General features: G+C 39.7%; 1 protein-coding gene across 1 annotated transcript; it reads right to left on the bottom strand.

Moving 5' to 3' along the window:
• Positions 1-17,181: 17,181 nt before the first annotated feature.
• On the bottom strand, positions 17,182-17,891 carry LOC112197048. The gene is made up of 4 exons (XM_024337574.2): positions 17,808-17,891; positions 17,645-17,714; positions 17,440-17,538; positions 17,182-17,355 (listed from the first exon to the last, which is right to left on the bottom strand). The coding sequence occupies exons 1-4, from the start codon at positions 17,861-17,863 to the stop codon at positions 17,263-17,265; spliced, it is 318 nt and encodes a 105-aa protein (XP_024193342.1). The 5' UTR covers positions 17,864-17,891; the 3' UTR covers positions 17,182-17,262.
• Positions 17,892-17,923: the final 32 nt, after the last annotated feature.

The raw sequence follows: 17,923 nt of genomic DNA, 5'->3' as shown, positions 1-17,923 counted from the left end.
GTCGTTTAGGGCCTCAAAATTGCAATTTACTATTTTTCAGAATTTTCGGTTTTCTGGTTTGTTTTGGATTTGTTTTGTTGTTACCCGTCGGCTTTAAGGTTTCATTGTTAGTCGCCCTAAGGTTTCTTTTCTCATATATAAGCAACCTTAAACGGCTGCATAACCTATCTTTTATTCTATTATCAATCAAATTGAGAGTTTTCTCTTTTATCTGTGGTGGACTCCAGAATTCTTATTTTTAGGTTTATTACTTGTAAACACAATTAAATTACGATTCTATGTTCAGATCCCCATCCGAGACCACCCAAAGTCTCTGGAACACTTCTACGATCAAAACAACAAAACTACAAGTCGATTGGACAGCCTGATCCACACTGATTGAAAACCGAGACTATCAAAACTATAAAAACCCTAACATAATCGTACAATCTCCAAAAATTATGCGTTGTATATCAAAATTCTCTTATCGTTGAGTAGATCATATTTAGAAACAGAAATTGTCCCCTGAGGTGGCAAGAAACCACCGCGGGGCCTATGCTAAACTCTTCCTCTCAACATGCCCAACAACTTTCACAACTAGCACAAGATCTAAATCAAAGTGGATAAGCCGGAAATTGCTTCAACAGAAAGCTAGATCGGAAAATTGCCCAGTTTTCCGATATGGCTTGGTTCTCCCTCCACGCTTTGTTTCTATTAATGCCACTTGGGGAGCATGGTCAGCATCTTCAGAGGGTTCCAAAACTACCAGTGGCTCGAGCTATGGTGGCCAGAGGAGGAAGAAACAGACATTGACCTCCCACTGTAGTTAGGTTCGAGAAATGCTTGCTGCGGTGTCTACGGGAAGAGATAGGCTGCAAAGCCACCACTGACAGGTGCGAGAGAAAGAGGCGAAGCTAAAGCAAGTGGTTGCACATCCAAAGGTGGCCGGACAACGAAGTTATGGCCGGAAGAAGAAAAAAGACAATTTCATGTCGCGGGGAGAAATAGAGAGAGTTTGATTTCCAAATTTGAAAATTATGTCCTTCTTTGCAATTTCGGGAAAAATTGGTCCTTTATAACAAAATAAAAACTTTTTCCGAAAACCATAACTTTCTCATACGAACTCTTTTTTTGCGTTCTGTATATGCACGAATTCATATCGATGCGCTCTACAACTTTCGTGAAAGAAGTTTTCACAGAATCCTAACGTAAAAAGGTCAACATTTGAATCGAGTGTTTCAAGCAATTTAATTGTCCGAACTAATTTCTAATTCTCAATTAATCATCAGAACAAGACATCGAAACCATAATTTGTACCAACTGGGACATTCATTAATTTCACGCACTATACACAAAATTAATACGAAAATCTACGTCATTACATTACTTTAAGACCAGAAGACTAGAAGATGAAGACTTTTTATGGGGGAATATACAGCAGGGTTCAGGGAGTGAAAGTATCCTCTTCTGTTTTTCATGGATGATATGGTCGTCCTCTAGAAGGTGGTCCTTTCTAATACTAAAGTACACTTCTATGTCATAATTGGAATAGCATTCTTTGATAATATAGTATGGATGGCTGAAAGAATTGAAGAACAGATTGAGCGTGGAAAATGCAAAGCTGATACTATTTAGATTTGGTGTTCGGTGTTTGATTGCTATTATTATACCTTTCCGGCCAAGAAGGAAATGACGCCATGAGCAATACTCATCACTTTGACATGATGAATGGGCTTTTTCGGACATCCAAGGTCGTTTAGGACCTCAAAATTGAATTTTTCTATTTTTGCCAAATTTTGGGTTTTTATTTATTTTCATCTTTGGGCTTATTAGGATGTTTGTTAGAGCCCTAGGGCTTGTTTTGTACTACTTAAGCAACCTTAAATGGTAGCAGGCTTCATTTTATTATTAACAATCAAAATGAGAGTTTTTTCTCAAATTCTCTAGCGAACTTTAGAACTACCTGTTTTAGAGTTTATTACTTGCAAACCTAGTTCACTCCGATAGCAAAAAAGTCTCTTCTCTCTCTCGTTTTATCTTAACGTTTGAGAGCTAGGGTTTTTGTTGTACTTGATCTGGTGTACAAAGGTTATAGTGGAGCATTCGTGCTTTTGTCTTCTCTCTCCCCAATGCATGTGGGATCTGATTCGTCAGGTAGGGAAGTACTTAGAAGTGGTTGGTTTTTTGTTTTGTTGGATGGAGGACAAACTAGGTGGCCTGGTTAGGTGGTTGGTTCTCTCGGAGGAGGAGGTGAAGGAGATCATCCTTCCAGATGAGCCTGGTAAATGGAGAACAAAGAAGTTTTTGATTGTGGGAAGATTGTTAACGGACAAAAGCTATCACGAAGAGTCTCCTCATGGGGATAATGAAAGCACTCTGGACTCCTAGGAGGCACGTGGAAGACAAAACAAGGGTTACTGCGATGGCTCTGGAAGGAAATGATAGGGTCGTGTTTTCGTTCTCCCATGAATGTGATCATAATAGGGCTCTTTGGGGGAGTCCATGGCATTTTAATAAGTCATTGTTTGCGATTGCTGCTAGTGATAGATTAGATGATCTTCGTAGGATACCGCTAAACTTGTAATTCTTTTAGATCAGAGCCTGGGAGATTCCTCCCTGTACATGGAGCAAGAGATGGGGGTTTGGATTGGAAATGCAGTGGGGCAATTCGTTAGGATGGATGAACCAGAGCATGGGATTTATTTGGGCACTAGCTTGAAGATCAGGATTCTCCTTGATACGAATAAACCACTACGACGAGTCACTCATGTCAGGCTTCCAGGAAGGAATAAAGGGTCCTGTTTTAAGATTGATTATGTGAAGCTTCCTAACTTTTGTGAGTATTGTGGGATGCTTAACCATGAGTCAAATAATTGCGATCTTCACAGGACTGGAGAGATTGTAGAGAAGCAGTTTGATTTCTTTCTTTGTGCTTGATAGGAACATTTTAATGCGACGTTTTAAACGTTATTTCCTCATATTTACTTAGTTATTTCCTTAAATAAATCTTTCTTGTTTAGGAAAGTTCCCATCTTTCGAAAGTTTCTATTTTTAGGTCCCATGGAGCAAGTGGAGCTGAAATAAGCCTAAAGATGGAAGAGAAGTAGGAAAACGTTGGAGATAGCTAAGACAAGGCACAAGGGCTGCAAGAATGAGCTGAAAAGAAGAAATGAAGTTTTCTTGGTCCAGCCAGGAAATCCTGATTCAACTAGGAAATCTTGTTCAAAAGAGGAAACTTTGTCAAAGCAAGATTCCTAAGCCAACTAGGAAGCATTGTCGGAAAAATGAAGAAAATTGGCGTTACGAGAGGAGTCCTGAAGGTATTAGGAGACCACATGGCTTGAAGAAGGCTCAAGAAAGTCCAAGATCCTTCTAGATTAAATGAGAAATTCGGCAAAATGGGAAAAAACCCAATTGATTTAGGGTTTTTGGACGTAAAAAAGATATTTTTGGGGAGAACATATATTTTGCCGTGAAAAATGGATGGAAATCATGGAGTTAACGTAAAAAATCAAGAGAGGATCAAGGATAATGACGCCATGGAGAGATTCAATTGAGAAAAGGTCCAAAACAAGTCCAGATTCATTCCCATTTTCACTCAAGAGTATTTTGGTCGAAAATTAAGATAAAAATTAGATTAAATGCTTGGGAAATTCGGCAATGATATATTTTAAAAAGATTATGGACTTATTTTGGAGGCTTTTGATTGGTTGGATGACTCAACATGGCTTATGTGGCATTATTTGATTGGTTGAAGCTGTGTGGCATGATTTAATAATTTTGGGGAAATTAAAGAAGATTCATGAAGACTTGGAGACCAAGTTCAAGTCCCCTATATATACTCCATCCATTGAGACGTTTTCTACACACCTCTCCCCTCAGAAAATTTCCATAACGCCAAAAGCTCTCTCTCTCTCTCTCTCTCCATTCTCTAGTTCAAGTCTTTGCGTTTTCAAACAAAGAAACCAAAGAGGTTACAAGGAAAAAGATTGAATTACACCGTGAATGGAGATGGTGATGGAGAGCTTGAGACGTTGGACTTTGATTCTTGAAAGCAAGCTTCAAATCTTCACGGCTTCAAGGTGGATGATGGCGGCTAGGAGGCTTCACGGCTTCTTCTTCTTCCTCTCTTTGCTTGAAAACGCAGAGACTTGAACTAGAGAATGGAGAGAGAGCTTTTGGCGTTATGGAATTTTTCTGAGGGGAGAGGTGTGTAGAAAACGTCTCAATGGGTGGAGTATATATAGGGGATGTGAACTTGGTCTCCAAGTCTTCATGAATTTTCTTTTAATTTCCCCAAAATTATTAAATCATGCCACACAGCTTCAACCAATCAAATAATGCCACATAAGCCTTGTTGAGTCATCCAGCCAATCAAAAACCTCTAAAATAAGTCCATAATCTTTTTAAAATATATCATTGCCGAATTTCCCAAGGATTTAATCTAATTTTTATCTTAATTTTCGGCCAAAATACTCTTGAGTGAAAATAGGAATGAATCTGGACTTGTTTTGACATTTTCTCCCTTAAATCTCTCCATGGCGTCACTATCCTTGATCCTCTCTTGATTTTTTACCTTAACTCCATGATTTCCATCCTTTTTCACGGCAAAATATATATTCTCCCCAAAAATATCTCTTTTACGTCCAAAAACCCTAAATCAATTGGGCTTTTTCCCATTTTGCCGAATTTCTCATTTAATCTAGAAGGATCTTGGGCTTTCTTGAGCCTTCTTCAAGCCATGTGGTCTTCTAGTGCCTTCAGGACTCCTCTCTCAACACCATTTTCTTCATTTTTCTGACAATGCTTCCTAGTTGGCTTAGGAGTCTTGCTTTGACAAAGTTTCCTCTTTTGAACAGGATTTCCTGGTTGGATCAAGAAAACTTCATTTCTTCTTTTCAGCTCATTCTTGCAGACCTTGTGCCTTGTCTTAGCTATCTCCAACATTTTGTTACTTCTCTTCCTTCTTTAGGCTTATTTCAGCTCCATTTGCTCCATGGGACCTAAAAATAGAAACTTTTATTAAAATTACTAAAAATAGAAACTTTCTAAAAATGGAAACTTTCCTAAACAAGAAGGATTTATTTAAGGAGCTAACTAAGTAAATATGAGGAAATAACGTTTAAAACATCGCATTAAAATGCTCCTATCAAATTTCCCTACACTTAGCTTTTGCTAGTCCCTTATCAAAATCAAAACAAAGACACAACTTGGACTCAACGAAAACAAAGAAAAAGACTCTACATATATAATGACTTTATTGCCCTTCAACATTTTGTCTCAAAAATCTCTTAGTTTCACAACATCAAAATTAGCCCTTAATCAAGAATCAATGTTTAGATATTCGAGAGTTAATTCAAACATATAATCCACACATACATAAGTAGGACTTGGTTGTAACAACGGTGATGGGGTGGAGCTCAGCATGTTTCAGACAAGTATGATTTATATCCTCACAAGGTATACCCACTCTTTCTTCTCTCAGATCAAGGCAATGCTTAAAACCTTATAATCACTCAATTATATGTGAGAGAAAATATTTTGAGGCAATCAAATAGCTCACATATATAAGAAACGAAAAGCTCTTTGTGAATATAATTTTTTTTTTCACAACATCTCATGAAAGATATCAACTACTTGCACGAATAGGCCCAAGTCATAGGTTCAACTCTTATCACTCATCCCCACAGATCAAAGGCTGTCCCATCTTAAGGATCAAAAATGCCTTATTAAGGATTGTAATGGGGCCAAAGCTCAAGGTTTTAGTAGAGCTCATGTAGATGTATAGAGACTTCTAGAAATCCATCAAGGCATAGAAAACATCACATCCTTAGAGGCAAAATAAAAGGGTCTAATATCTTCATGTTGGCCCAAACTTCATTCTAGACTTCCTTTGAACTCTTGTGAATTGGGCAAATACCAAATATTTTGTAACGGGCCTTCAATTCAAAACAATCTCCAAACTCACCAAGTATGGGGGACTAAAATCCATAAACATATTATTTTTTTTCTTTTCTTTTTTTCTCCACGGCATACAACATATTTTTACTTTCTCATGGACAAGTCTACCCCCACACTTGAACTTTCACCTCTTCTCATTATTCATCCTTGACGCCAAAATCATGTGGTAAGTCTCAAAATATATCTCCACTAAGTTCTTAGAATAAATGGTATGGTTGTAACTATACTAAGGTTTTGGGGTTAAGGATTTTGAGGGTGATGAAAGAAAAGGCTTATAATTGGAGGTTCAAAGGGGTTTATCTAGGGGGTGCACATCTTGTGCACACAATTTGGGACACAGGCTTATTTGGCAATGGGGTGGTAATTCCTAGGGTGCCTCTATCCTTTCCAGAATCAGGGACATGTATTGATAAAAGTCTCAACAAGCACAAGAGTGAATTATATCATTCTCTAGTCCATTAAACTTAATCTATGGCATGCAATTGTTGAGAGAAAATCTGCACACTGTGAGCGTAAATGTCACCCAACATAATTTCACTCGTATTCATTTAGTGAATAGAGTTTTAATTAATTAGGGTTCGACCCATTCAAGACAGAATGTGTCTTTTAATTACAATCCCCATTACAGGGAAACACCCTTTGATTCCTATTATGAAGAAACCAATTGTGGATGTGTGTTTGTTTGTTTGTTTCTGCGGCTGCACCCGGATATTTGAATGGGTTGCCTACGTACCCTTGGAGAGGGATCAAGCCACTCGTAGTTCAAGATTTCCAATGGGTGAATGACCCATTGGAAGGTATGGCTTTTGGAATGTGAATAGTGTTTGGACGAATTTGGTGTAAGTGAACCAGGGATTCGATTTGTGCCAGAATTATTTGGGGAGGCTATGACGTTTCCTTATGTTTGGCGGAATTTGGCTGATGAGGTCAGGGATTCGGATTTGATGAACCAGGGAGCCATGGATTTTATTTGGAAAGGCTGCGACGTTTCCTGGTGTTTGGCAGAATTTGACTGATGAGGTCAGGGATTCAGATTGGATGAACCAGGGAGTCAGGGATTTTGTTTGGAACTTGCGGTTGCATCTAGTGGGTCGATAGATTGCCTACATACCCTGTAAAAGGATCAAACCGTTGTAGTTCACATAAATTTGTATTTTTGGTGTTGGCAGAACTTGACTGGAGTCAATGATTCAATTTAGGACTGGCTGAATTTTGACTGGTGGAGTCAGGGATTCTGTTTGGACTTGTGGTTGCATCTAGTGGGTGTTGCTAGATTGCCTACGTACCCATTGTGGGATCAAACCGACCGTAGTTCATAAGAATTTGTATTTCTGGTGTTCGTACCAACTTTTGGGTTCGACGTATGTATATATATTTTTTGAACCCTTCAAATGTATTTCTTTTGGACACCTAATTAACAGAGTGTCCGCTAATTTGATTTGGGCACCCGCGTGTCGAGCTTTGCAGTTGGGCCCTGAGACTTGAGATGGACTTTGCACTACGTCATTTGGCTCTGAAGTTGTCAGCGAGTAATTTGGTGAGGCCCGAAACTTGCATTGAAGGTGTCTTGGTGATGGATATTTGATTTAGACCCATCGAGATGAATAATTGAATCTGTGCTCAGAGTTCGAAGTGGACCGGATCTTTGATGCAGGGACTTTGATGTAGAGAAGGGATTTTGATGTAGAGACCGGGATGTGGAGACCGGCTTGATTGATCTAAGCTCTTAATCTGGTCTTTGTACAAATATATCCCCCATTTGGAATCATTCCCTTGTGTCACGGTTAAAAAAACAATCAAGCCAAATTTAATTAGTTTGGCTTGCAAGCTTGAAACACTATCACCACTACATGCACAGACCATTCATCTTAATTTGTGACCCACATCTTTAATTGCATTTTGCCTAAACAACTGCAATTCTTTGTAATCAACATAAAGACAATATTTGCTTTGCTTTACACCAATTCGCTGTGCTTCAATATTTCATTAAGTACTTTAGTTGTGGGTTGTCTTCTTGTTTATCAAATACACCACCGCTTCAATTAAACAACGCATGTTCAAGTTTGAATATTTGTCCAATTAAACAATTCAACTTGGCCTCCATTTTTTGTTTTCTTATTGATCAAACCACCGTCATTAATTAAGCAAGGCTTGTTTGTCTTCTTGCTGATCAGACCACAGCTTTAAGAGACAAAGCAAAGTGAGATTGCTCTTTCTTTTGCGTCTGGGCCTTTGGAACTTGTCTTGCCTTCATACTCTGACAATAGCAATATACTAATATCAGAGCTTCTGTATGCAGGCTTTGATTGTTCTCCACCGCAAAGTTCCAATTACTTTTCTTATATGTGTCGCTTGGAGCAGAAACAACTTAACTGCAGATTTCTTCTCTTTGTGGCGTTATCCTCAGCAACAACTTAAGTAAAGATCAACTGAAAGCGTTGGTCGATCATGGAGAAAACTTTGGTCGTGTTCATGAACGACCTCAGTTCTCGTAAGTTTTGGGTAGAACGACCATGGCAGCGTCATTTTGGAGGGAGTTTTTAGCACTTTAACGGCTGTTCGTGAACAACCAATTTTATGCAATAACTCTTGTGGGAGCAGCATCATTTTGGAGGAGTTTTGAGCATGAAACTTGGCTGTTCATGAACAACCACTCTTGTTTCAATGCTTGAGCATTTGAGGCAGTAACAACGTCAATTTGACAGGCATGGAAAGACTCTAATAGTTGTGGTCGTTCATGAACGGCCTATTAGAGTCTTGAAGGGCCGTAAGACATACGAGGATTAATTGGAGAAGCATGTATCACAGAGAAGGCATGTGTATACCTGTAGCTTTTCTCTTTCTTTCTCTGGTGGCTTCTTCTCTCGTGCGTCTCCTCTTCTTTGTATTTCTTTTGTTCTGCTGTATAGCGTTTTCTCCTTTTCTCTGCTGCCTCTCCCGTTCATGCTCTCTGTATTTCTTTTTTATAGAGAAGTAATGGATTAGGTAGAGTCGAAGATGACTCCAATTTGAATTTGAAATCCTATATCATCAATCGGTTGGACCAAGTTTGTAGGCCTTAGTGCATTCCCATGCAACCGACTGGGATTCAAATTGAATTGGTCATAGCTAGCCTGACTTTGATCTTATCATGATTCAAAATATCCAAATAATCACCTTGGACATGATCTGCATGCCTATCCTTTTGCAACTAAGCATCCATTGTTTGTTGAAGTTTGATGACCATGAATTTAAATTGGAATGCTAATATCCAAATAGCTATCTTCACTTCAATTTGAATGACAAGGTCGTGCTACACATGCTTCTCATGAGACAACCAAGTAGTCATGATTTGAACTAGCTCCGTATCTTTATCTCCATCACATCATTTGAACAAACTTGTGAGTTTGTTATGTTATTTTCAAGCAACACCATAAATTGTCTGTGTAAAGGCTCTTGTTAATTGGATTTCTGATTTTTTTCCATCTCAACAGCAATCAATTAAATGAAAGAATAATGAGATCATCAAAACATCGCCAAGAAAATAGGAATATATTTTTCATTTATCACTCCAAGAAAAAGGGACATGGGCTCAAACATCTCACATGAGCTTTTATGAATCAAAACCCCCTTTAACATGCTCATATTCTGTACCAAGGTTACGAAATCCATATCCACTACTCAGGCACATGCTTTTCATATATCTCAATCAACCAAGGAATACCATTTAAAATCATCTCAATATTGTGATCCTCTTTTAGCCATAATTTCAAAGATATAAGCTCATTCTAGACATTTGAAAGGGCATCCTAAGACTCAAAAACAAAAGACTAAGACTGACGCCAAAAAGGTTTTGGACTAGGGCTATTTCCTTTCTCATTTCGGTAAGTCCTTTGGGACATGACCAGGTGTGGAGGGGACCGATTTTGGCGGATCTTAGCTCACTTGATTGACAGGGGAAAAAACCTTTGTCAACACTTCTCTGATCCAAACCAGACCTTAGACCCATCTTAATAAGATGAGCCTGGTTTGAAGAAAGTATTCACCCAAAAATCATTTTGACTCAATAAATAAAAGCAACAAAATTTTTTAATTTTTTTTTCCATTATATATGACTCAAGACAAAAGTATAAATCCCTTTCCCTACACTTAAATGTTGCATTGTCCTCAATGTAATCAATTAGAAACATGCAATGGAACAAATAAGCATATAGGAATGGAATTTATGAAAAGACACACTAAAACAAAGGACCAAAATCGAAAATAAAAGACAAGAGAGAGAAAGCAAATCTGGTTGTAGTCTCCTTCACAGTGTATTCTGAATTGGGTTGCTTCCTAAGCAGCGCTTGTGTTTTACGTCTTTCAGCCAGATAGTACTTCCTTTCAGTCCTCCGGTTGTGGGGCGCTTTGGAGAGGTACAGCCTCCACTTCATGCCCCACAAACGCTTCATAATAGGGCTTTAGGTGGTGGCCATTTACTTTGAACTCGTTGCCAGTCTGTTCACTCTTTATCTACACAGCTCTATGAGAAAACACATTAGTAATAGTGAAAGGCCCAATCTAACGAGAACGAAGTTTACCTGGAAAGAGTTAGAGACAAGAATGGAACAAAAGAACTTTCTGGCCCATAACAAAAGTCTTGCCACGAATCATCTTATCATGGAAGGCCTTTGTTTTCTCTTTGTATATCCTTGCACTTTCGAATGCATCATTCCTTATCTCCTCTAACTCTTGTAATTGCAACTTCCTAGGAAGCCCAGCTTCATCAAGGTCCATATTAAACTGCTTCACGGCCCACCAGGCTTTGTGCTCCAACTCCACAGGCAAATGGCAAGGCTTGCCATACACTATCCGGTAAGGTGACATTCTAATTAGAGTCTTGTACGCAGTCCTATAGGCCCACAGAGCATCCTCCAAACGTAGGGACCAATCCTTTCTGTTTGGGTTCACCGTCTTCTCTAATATCCTCTTGATCTAACGATTGGAGACTTCAACTTGCCCACTTGTTTGGGGGTGATAAGGTGTAGAAACCTTATGTATGATATCATATTTCCTTAGCAAAGTCTCAATCGTCCTATTGCAGAAGTGGGATCCACCATCACTAATAATGGCTCTAGGCATTCCGAACCTGCTAAAGATGTTAGACTTGATAAAATCTGCAACAACCTTAGAGTCATTAGTGCGGTTGGCCTTTGCTTCCACCCACTTTGAGACATAGTCCACAGTAAGTAAGATATAGAGAAATCCAAAAGATGAAGGAAAAGGACCCATGAAATCTATTCCCCAGACATCAAATATTTCAACAGTTATGATATTAGATGTAGATACCTCTCACTATGTATGGAGGATTTACTACATCGCCAAGCACAAGTAGCACCCTCTTTGGGACACCCACAAGCCACGGTGAGGCCCAACCGAGACATGCATCCCATAGCCCTATGTTCAAGCTACGCTACGGTATTCTGAAGTGGCAAATACGTCGCCGGGAAGCCACCTTCCCGGCCTTGCCAAGTTGGCTTCACAAACATGCTTTCTAGACTAGAATAGTGATTTCTACATCCCACACCTAAGAAAATGTAAAGGAGATGGTTTCCTTCACCTATAAAAGGAACTCTCCTCCCACATAAACATTACTCCATTACACTCATGTAATCCACTTGGGCTGCAAGGTTCAACACACTAGTACAACATTCAAGTGGACATAGTCTCCCGCCAAGGTGAGAGACAAACTATACTTCTCGTGTGTGTGTGTGTCTCTGTCTTTCTCTAAAGCTAACTAGAGATCCCCTCGGATCTCTAACGTTAACATTAGACAATGACACTTGATCTCTAGGACCTAGATTTCCAGTTCTCTGGCATCTATCACAAGTTAAACAGTAAGCATATGCATCCCTAAATAATGTTGGCCAATAGAACCCAGATTTCAACACCTTAAACGCAGTTTTCTTTGACCCAAAGTGCCCCCCACATGCTTTAGAATGGCAAAAAAGAAAGTATGGCATTTTGTTCATGTTCAGGTATGCATCTCCTAATCAACTGATCAGAACAGTATTTCCAAAGATAAGGTTCATCCCAAACATAAGGTTTAACAATTTTCTTCAGCCTATCCTTATGAGCATGTGATATGGTATGAGGAATATTTTTAGAAACAATATAGTTAACAATGTCTGCATACCATGGTTTACTTACCTGGAGTCCGAAGAGCTGCTCATCCGGAAATGTCTCCACCAGAGGGAGAGGGTCTTATGCGTGCACCAAACGGCTCAAGTGGTCAGCTACCACGTTCTCACTAGCCTTGTTATCCTTGATCTCCACATCGAACTCTTGTAGGAGTAGGACCCATCTAATCAGCCTTGGTTTCGCCTTATTCTTGGACATCAAGTACTTGAGAGCTGCATGATCAGTATAAATAATCACTTTAGTACCAAGTAAGTAAGAACAAAAATTTTCAAGTGCAAAAACAACTGCAAGAAGCTCTTTTTTAGTAGTAGAGTAGTTCAATTGTGCATCATTAAGAGTTCTTGAGGCATAATAGATGGCATAAGGTCTTTTGTCCTTGTGTTGGCCTAAAACAGCTCCAACTGCGTAGTCAGAGGCATCACACATCAGCTCAAAGGGCAAGGACCAATCTAGAGGTAACATGATGCTGACGTCAAAAGCTCCTTAAGCTTATCAAAATCTTCCTGGCACTCCTTGTCAAAGTCAAACGTCACATTTTTTTTGAGTAGGCGGCATAGAGGTCTTGATATCCTTGAGAAGTCCTTGATAAACCTCATGTAGAACCCTGCGTGACCAAGGAAAGATCGAACATCTCTCACAGAAGTGGGAGAGGGTAAGTAACGTACAAGGTCTACCTTAGCTTTATCAACCTCTATAACCCTAGAAGAGACAATGTGTCCTAAAACTATATCCTGCCTAACCATGAAATGGCATTTTTCCCAGTTTAATACAAGGTTAGTTTCCATGCAACGTTTCATAATTAATTCCAGATTATTAAGACAATCATCAAAGCTTTTTCCATGAATACCTCTATGATTTTCTCAATATAATCTGAAAAAAATACTTACCATACCCCTCTGAAATGTACCTGGTGTTTTGCAGAGTCCAAAGGGCATGCGACAACATGCAAATGTTCCAAAGGGGCAGGTGAATGTCGTCTTCTCTTGATCCTCATTTGCTATGGCAATCTGATTGTATCTAGAGTACACATCCAAGAAGCAGTAGTAATCATGTCCAGCTAGTCGCTCAAGCATCTTGTCAATGAATGGAAGAGGAAAGTGGTCTTTCCTTGTGGTGGCATTGAGCTTCTTGTAGTCAATACAAACTCTGTGGCCTATAACTGTCCTCTGGGGCACCAGCTCGTTCTCAGCATTCTTTACAACAGTCACCCCGGACTTCTTGGGCACGACTTGAACTGGGGACACCCATTTTGAGTCTGAAATGAGGTATATCACGCCACAATCTAGGAGTTTGATGACCTCCTTCTTCACAACTTCCATCATTGGAGGGTTGAGATGACGTTGAGCCTCTCTAGTGGGTTTGGACCCCTCCTCAAGAAGTATCCTATGGACGCAGGTTGTAGGGCTAATTCCCTTGATGTCCGTCAATGTCCATCCTATGGCGGTCTTGTTTGCTTAAGCATCTCCACCAATCTATCCTCTTGTGAAGATGTAAGTGCGGAGTACACAATCACTGGTAATTAAGGTCTCCTTGTCCCCTAAGTAGACATACTTCAAATGGTCTGGAAGAAGTTTAAGCTCAAGTACTAGGGCCTGGACCACTGAAGGTAGAGTCTTATTAGCAGATAACTGAATGGACAAGGGTGGAGTATACTTACCTATAAAGGGTGATGCCTCAAGGAAGGACACAAGACTTACCTATAAAGGGTGTTGCCTCAAAGAAGGACACATTTGCAATGATCTTGTCCTCACAAGTGTCCCTAAGCCTGTCCTCTTGAATGGTGGCGCCAATGCCATTCTTATTGTAGCCCACTCCTTGCTCGAGTGTAGTGACCAAAGTGTCCTCGTTCATGATGTCAAACATTTTTTGCGCAAGATCATCCAAAATATCAATAGAAAAACAATCCTGAACATCAAGAGGATACCTCATGGCTTCAAATATGTTGAAGCCAATAACATCACCATTAAATTCCATGGTGAGAGATCCGGCGCACACATCTATCTTTGTCCTAGCCATCCTTGGGAAAGGGCGGCCTAAAAGCAATGGCGTTGAACTAACAGGAGAGCCCTCCATCTCCAACACGTAGAAGTCAGCTGGAAAGATAATATGGTTAACCTGCACAAGCACATCTTCCAAAAGACCTCTAGGGTATGCGTTAGACCTGTCAGCTAAATGAATGATAACATTATCAGATTTAAGCTCTCCTAGACCTAGGGTTTCATACACAGAGTAAGGCATAACATTAACAGATGCTCCTAGGTCAAGCATAACATTCTTAAATCTAGAGTCACCAATAGTGCAGGGAATGGTGAAGCTTCCAAGATCCTTCCATTTGGGACGTAGCTTCCTCTGAATAAGGGTAGAGATGTTCTCACTCACCTTAACCACCTCCTTCTCACGGTTTATCCTCCTTGTGGTGCACAGCTCTTTCAGAAACTTGGCATACTTGGGCATTTGCTTGATGGCCTCAAATAGGGGTAGGTTCACTTGCACCTTTTTGAAAGTTTCCAAGATAGCTTGGTCACTCTCATCCTTCTTTGATTTTTCAAATCTGCGTGGGAAGGGCATGTAGAGTGTTTACCTTTGTTTTCTGGAATTGCCTTAAAAGGTGGGGACGACATTGCCTCTACCCTGGACGTTGCAGGGTCTTTCTCAAGTCCCAATTTGATGGGCTCTTGCTCCTCTCCAGCTTCAATGTCCACTTGGGCTTCCTTGGATCTTTTAGGTTGGTCCACAAAAACTCTTCGACTCCTAGTAGTCACAACAGATGCATTCTCCACATTACCTTTTGGATTTGGTACTGTGTTACTAGGGAGCTTCCCAGTCTCATGAATCTTGCTTATGAAGTCCACAACCTGGCCCTTTGCTTCTTAAGATCTGCAATATCCTTTGTATGGGTCTATTGTCCTTGGATCAAGGCATGTGTGGAATTGGTTAGTGCCTCAAATATCTTATCATAATTGGAATTTGAATTACCTGAGGCCTGTGGAGGAGGCAGGTAGGGCCTTGGAAAGGGTGGCCCTTGAGGATGTTGAAAGTTACCACCAAGAGGGTTCTAAACGTTGTCATTGTTGGTCCACTTGAAGTTAGGGTGGTCCCTCTATCAAGGGTTGTATGTATTCGAGTATGGATCATACCTTGGATGTTGGGGACCCCCTTGGTATCCACCTATGGAATTTAGGGACTCCCATCCTCCATTGTCTATGAGTTGGGGGCATTGGTCAGTCATGTACCCTTGCATAGAGCACACCCCACAAGCTAACATCGCACCTTATCCTTTGGTGCTCACAACCTAGTTCACAAGAAGGGTAAGTTTATTCAGTTTATCCTCAATCGTAGAATTAATACTTACCTCATTCATCCTACAAGTTGTGTGTCACACACCCTTATACTGTTGGGCGTTTAGGGTACGATTAGCAATCAATTCCTTCCCATCAGCAGGTGATTTGTCCACAAAGGTTCCTCCAGCTGTAGCATCGAGCATTTGTCTTTCCAAAGGTAGGAGTCCTTCACAGAAGCATGTGAGTATGTTCTCGTCCTTCATTTGGTGTTGAGGATATTGGGCAAGTAGGGACTTGATCCTCTCATAGTAAGCAGCATAGGACTCATCTTGTGCTTGCTCAATACCGCTGATCTTCTTTTTTAGCATGATGACCTTGATGTTGGGAAGTATTTCTCCAAGAAAGCCTTCATCATGGGGTCCCATGATGTAATGTGCTCAGAAGGAAGATCATATAGCCAATCTTTAGCTCTGTCAGCTAGGGAGAAGGGAAAGGCCTTCAACTTAAGGATATTCTCATCAGCTCCTTGTGGGATCATGCTTGTACATACAAATTGGAACTCTTGGAGATGCGTGTTAGCGTCCTCCACAGAAAGGTCATGAAACACAGGGAGCATATGCAATAGTTCACTCTTAAGCTCAAAGTCTGCAGACCTCCCTTCAGCAGCAGCAGGGTACACTACTACAAAAAGGTCATCAGACGACGGTGAATTTCTGTTGTCTGATGACCAAACTCACCGTGGTCTAAGTGAGTGTTGTGTGATTAAAACATCAGACAACGGTGATTTCACAGTTGTGTGATATCACTTTGCTCAACAGAATACTAGTTTCCGTTGTGTGAATTCTGCGCAGGCATGTGCCTGCCATGGCATGCGCGGGGATGCCGCGGCACAGTTAGACAACAGAAAATGAAATTTGCCGTTGTCTGAGATTCATAACACACAACAGATATAACTCATTTTTTGTTGTCTGAGATTCATAACACACGACGGATATAACTCATTATTTGTTGTCTGAAACTAATAACAGACAACGGATATAACTGATTATTTATTGTCTGAGACTAATAACAGACAACGGATGTAATTTAATATTTGTTGTCTGAGGTAAGTAACACACAACTGAAGTAAAATTATCTCCCTTGTATGTTGATTACTCAGACAACAGTGATCATTTTATTTCTGTTGTGTGTTATGAATCTCACACAACAGAATTTTGTTTTCTTTTGTTGTTGGTTGTTAGTTCACACAACAGCTATATTTGGTTATCCGTTGTGTGAATATTGTAATCAAATTGGGTACCAACCAGTGACTGTTGTAGGAGAAGCCTCAATTTTGAACTCTTTTATCATCATACAACACATGGTTTTGTCTTGTGTTGTATAACTTAACCTTAGACAACTTGGATTGCCTTAACAAATTGTATGAGGTTCTCTCAGACAGCATATTCTTTTTATCAACTGTTGTGTGAACATTATAAACCAGTTGTGTGATTATTTGAGGTTGTGTTGTCTGAGCTTGCTTCTCACAACTTCTTGTGAACTGTTGTTTGTTCATTCATTACCTAGCTAGCTAGCTTGGAACAATTTTCCAGAAACAATGCAGCATATATTTTACCACAAAAACAGTACATATATTACCAAATGAACAGTACATATAAAGTCACATTGATCCATATAATTAGTGTAACTATATAGTTGCATTTGTCAAGTACAACCAAACATCTAACTAGATAATTAAACTACTAGACAAACCAAAAAAGCATTCCTAGTCTAGCAGACCGAAGCATGAATGAATCAAATGCTGATAATTGTTTCATCTTATATCTATCAGCACAAGCAAAATTTCATCATGCTTTACAAAAACATCAGCTAGTGATGGCTCCTACACGTATCTATTAACCACAAACCTAGCCCACTCATTCCTTATCTCATCAATATCCACTTGGGTATAAACAAGGCTGCTTCTTCTCTCCCACTGAAAATAATTCAAGTAACCCATGTCAAAATTACCATAAAAAGCTCATTGGAACACAAATAGAATAAACAATCTTTATGGTACCTTGTTAACAAATGAAAAGTCTTTATCCTCAATGATGTCTCTCATGTATCGCATGACAAAGTAGCCGCACTCCTTGTTGTTCGGTTGAGGAGGAATACCCTAAAAGCAGTGAATCCAACATAGCGAAAACAAAAGAATCCAAAATTAATCATGGAACCTAATACAAATTTTCTTCCAGAATCCTCTATAGGAAAAACATACATACCGACAAATTTTTCCATATAGGTGAACTTCGGCCTTTCCTACCCTTGTGTGCATTATACATAGATATTGCACTAAAACATAATAGATGCACAAACTATCAGGTTTCAAGAAATAGCCATTGTACTCAACATTTCATTATTCAAACTTGTATGACTGTAACTTACCTATCAACAATGGAAACCCATTCTCCGGTGGGTAACCGCCTCTTCATGGGATCCATAAAATAAACAATTTCTTGTTCGGGATCCACAACAATAAGCACCCAATGTTTACTATATAA

The sequence above is a fragment of the Rosa chinensis genome, chromosome 4, assembly GCF_002994745.2.
Source record: "Rosa chinensis cultivar Old Blush chromosome 4, RchiOBHm-V2, whole genome shotgun sequence".
NCBI classification, from domain to species: Eukaryota; Viridiplantae; Streptophyta; class Magnoliopsida; order Rosales; family Rosaceae; genus Rosa; species Rosa chinensis.
The sequence above is the reverse complement of the archived record's forward strand: the minus strand, read 5'-3'. Positions and strand labels throughout refer to the sequence as shown.

Coding starts and splice junctions, on each gene's coding strand:
- LOC112197048 (XM_024337574.2), bottom strand. CDS start 17,863: ATGGATCCCATGAAGAGGCGGTTACCCACCGGAGAATGGGTTTCCATT. Junction 17,715..17,807: donor TGGGTTTCCATTGTTGATAG/GTAAGTTACAGT, acceptor ATTATGTTTTAG/TGCAATATCTATGTATAATG. Junction 17,539..17,644: donor CTATATGGAAAAATTTGTCG/GTATGTATGTTT, acceptor CACTGCTTTTAG/GGTATTCCTCCTCAACCGAA.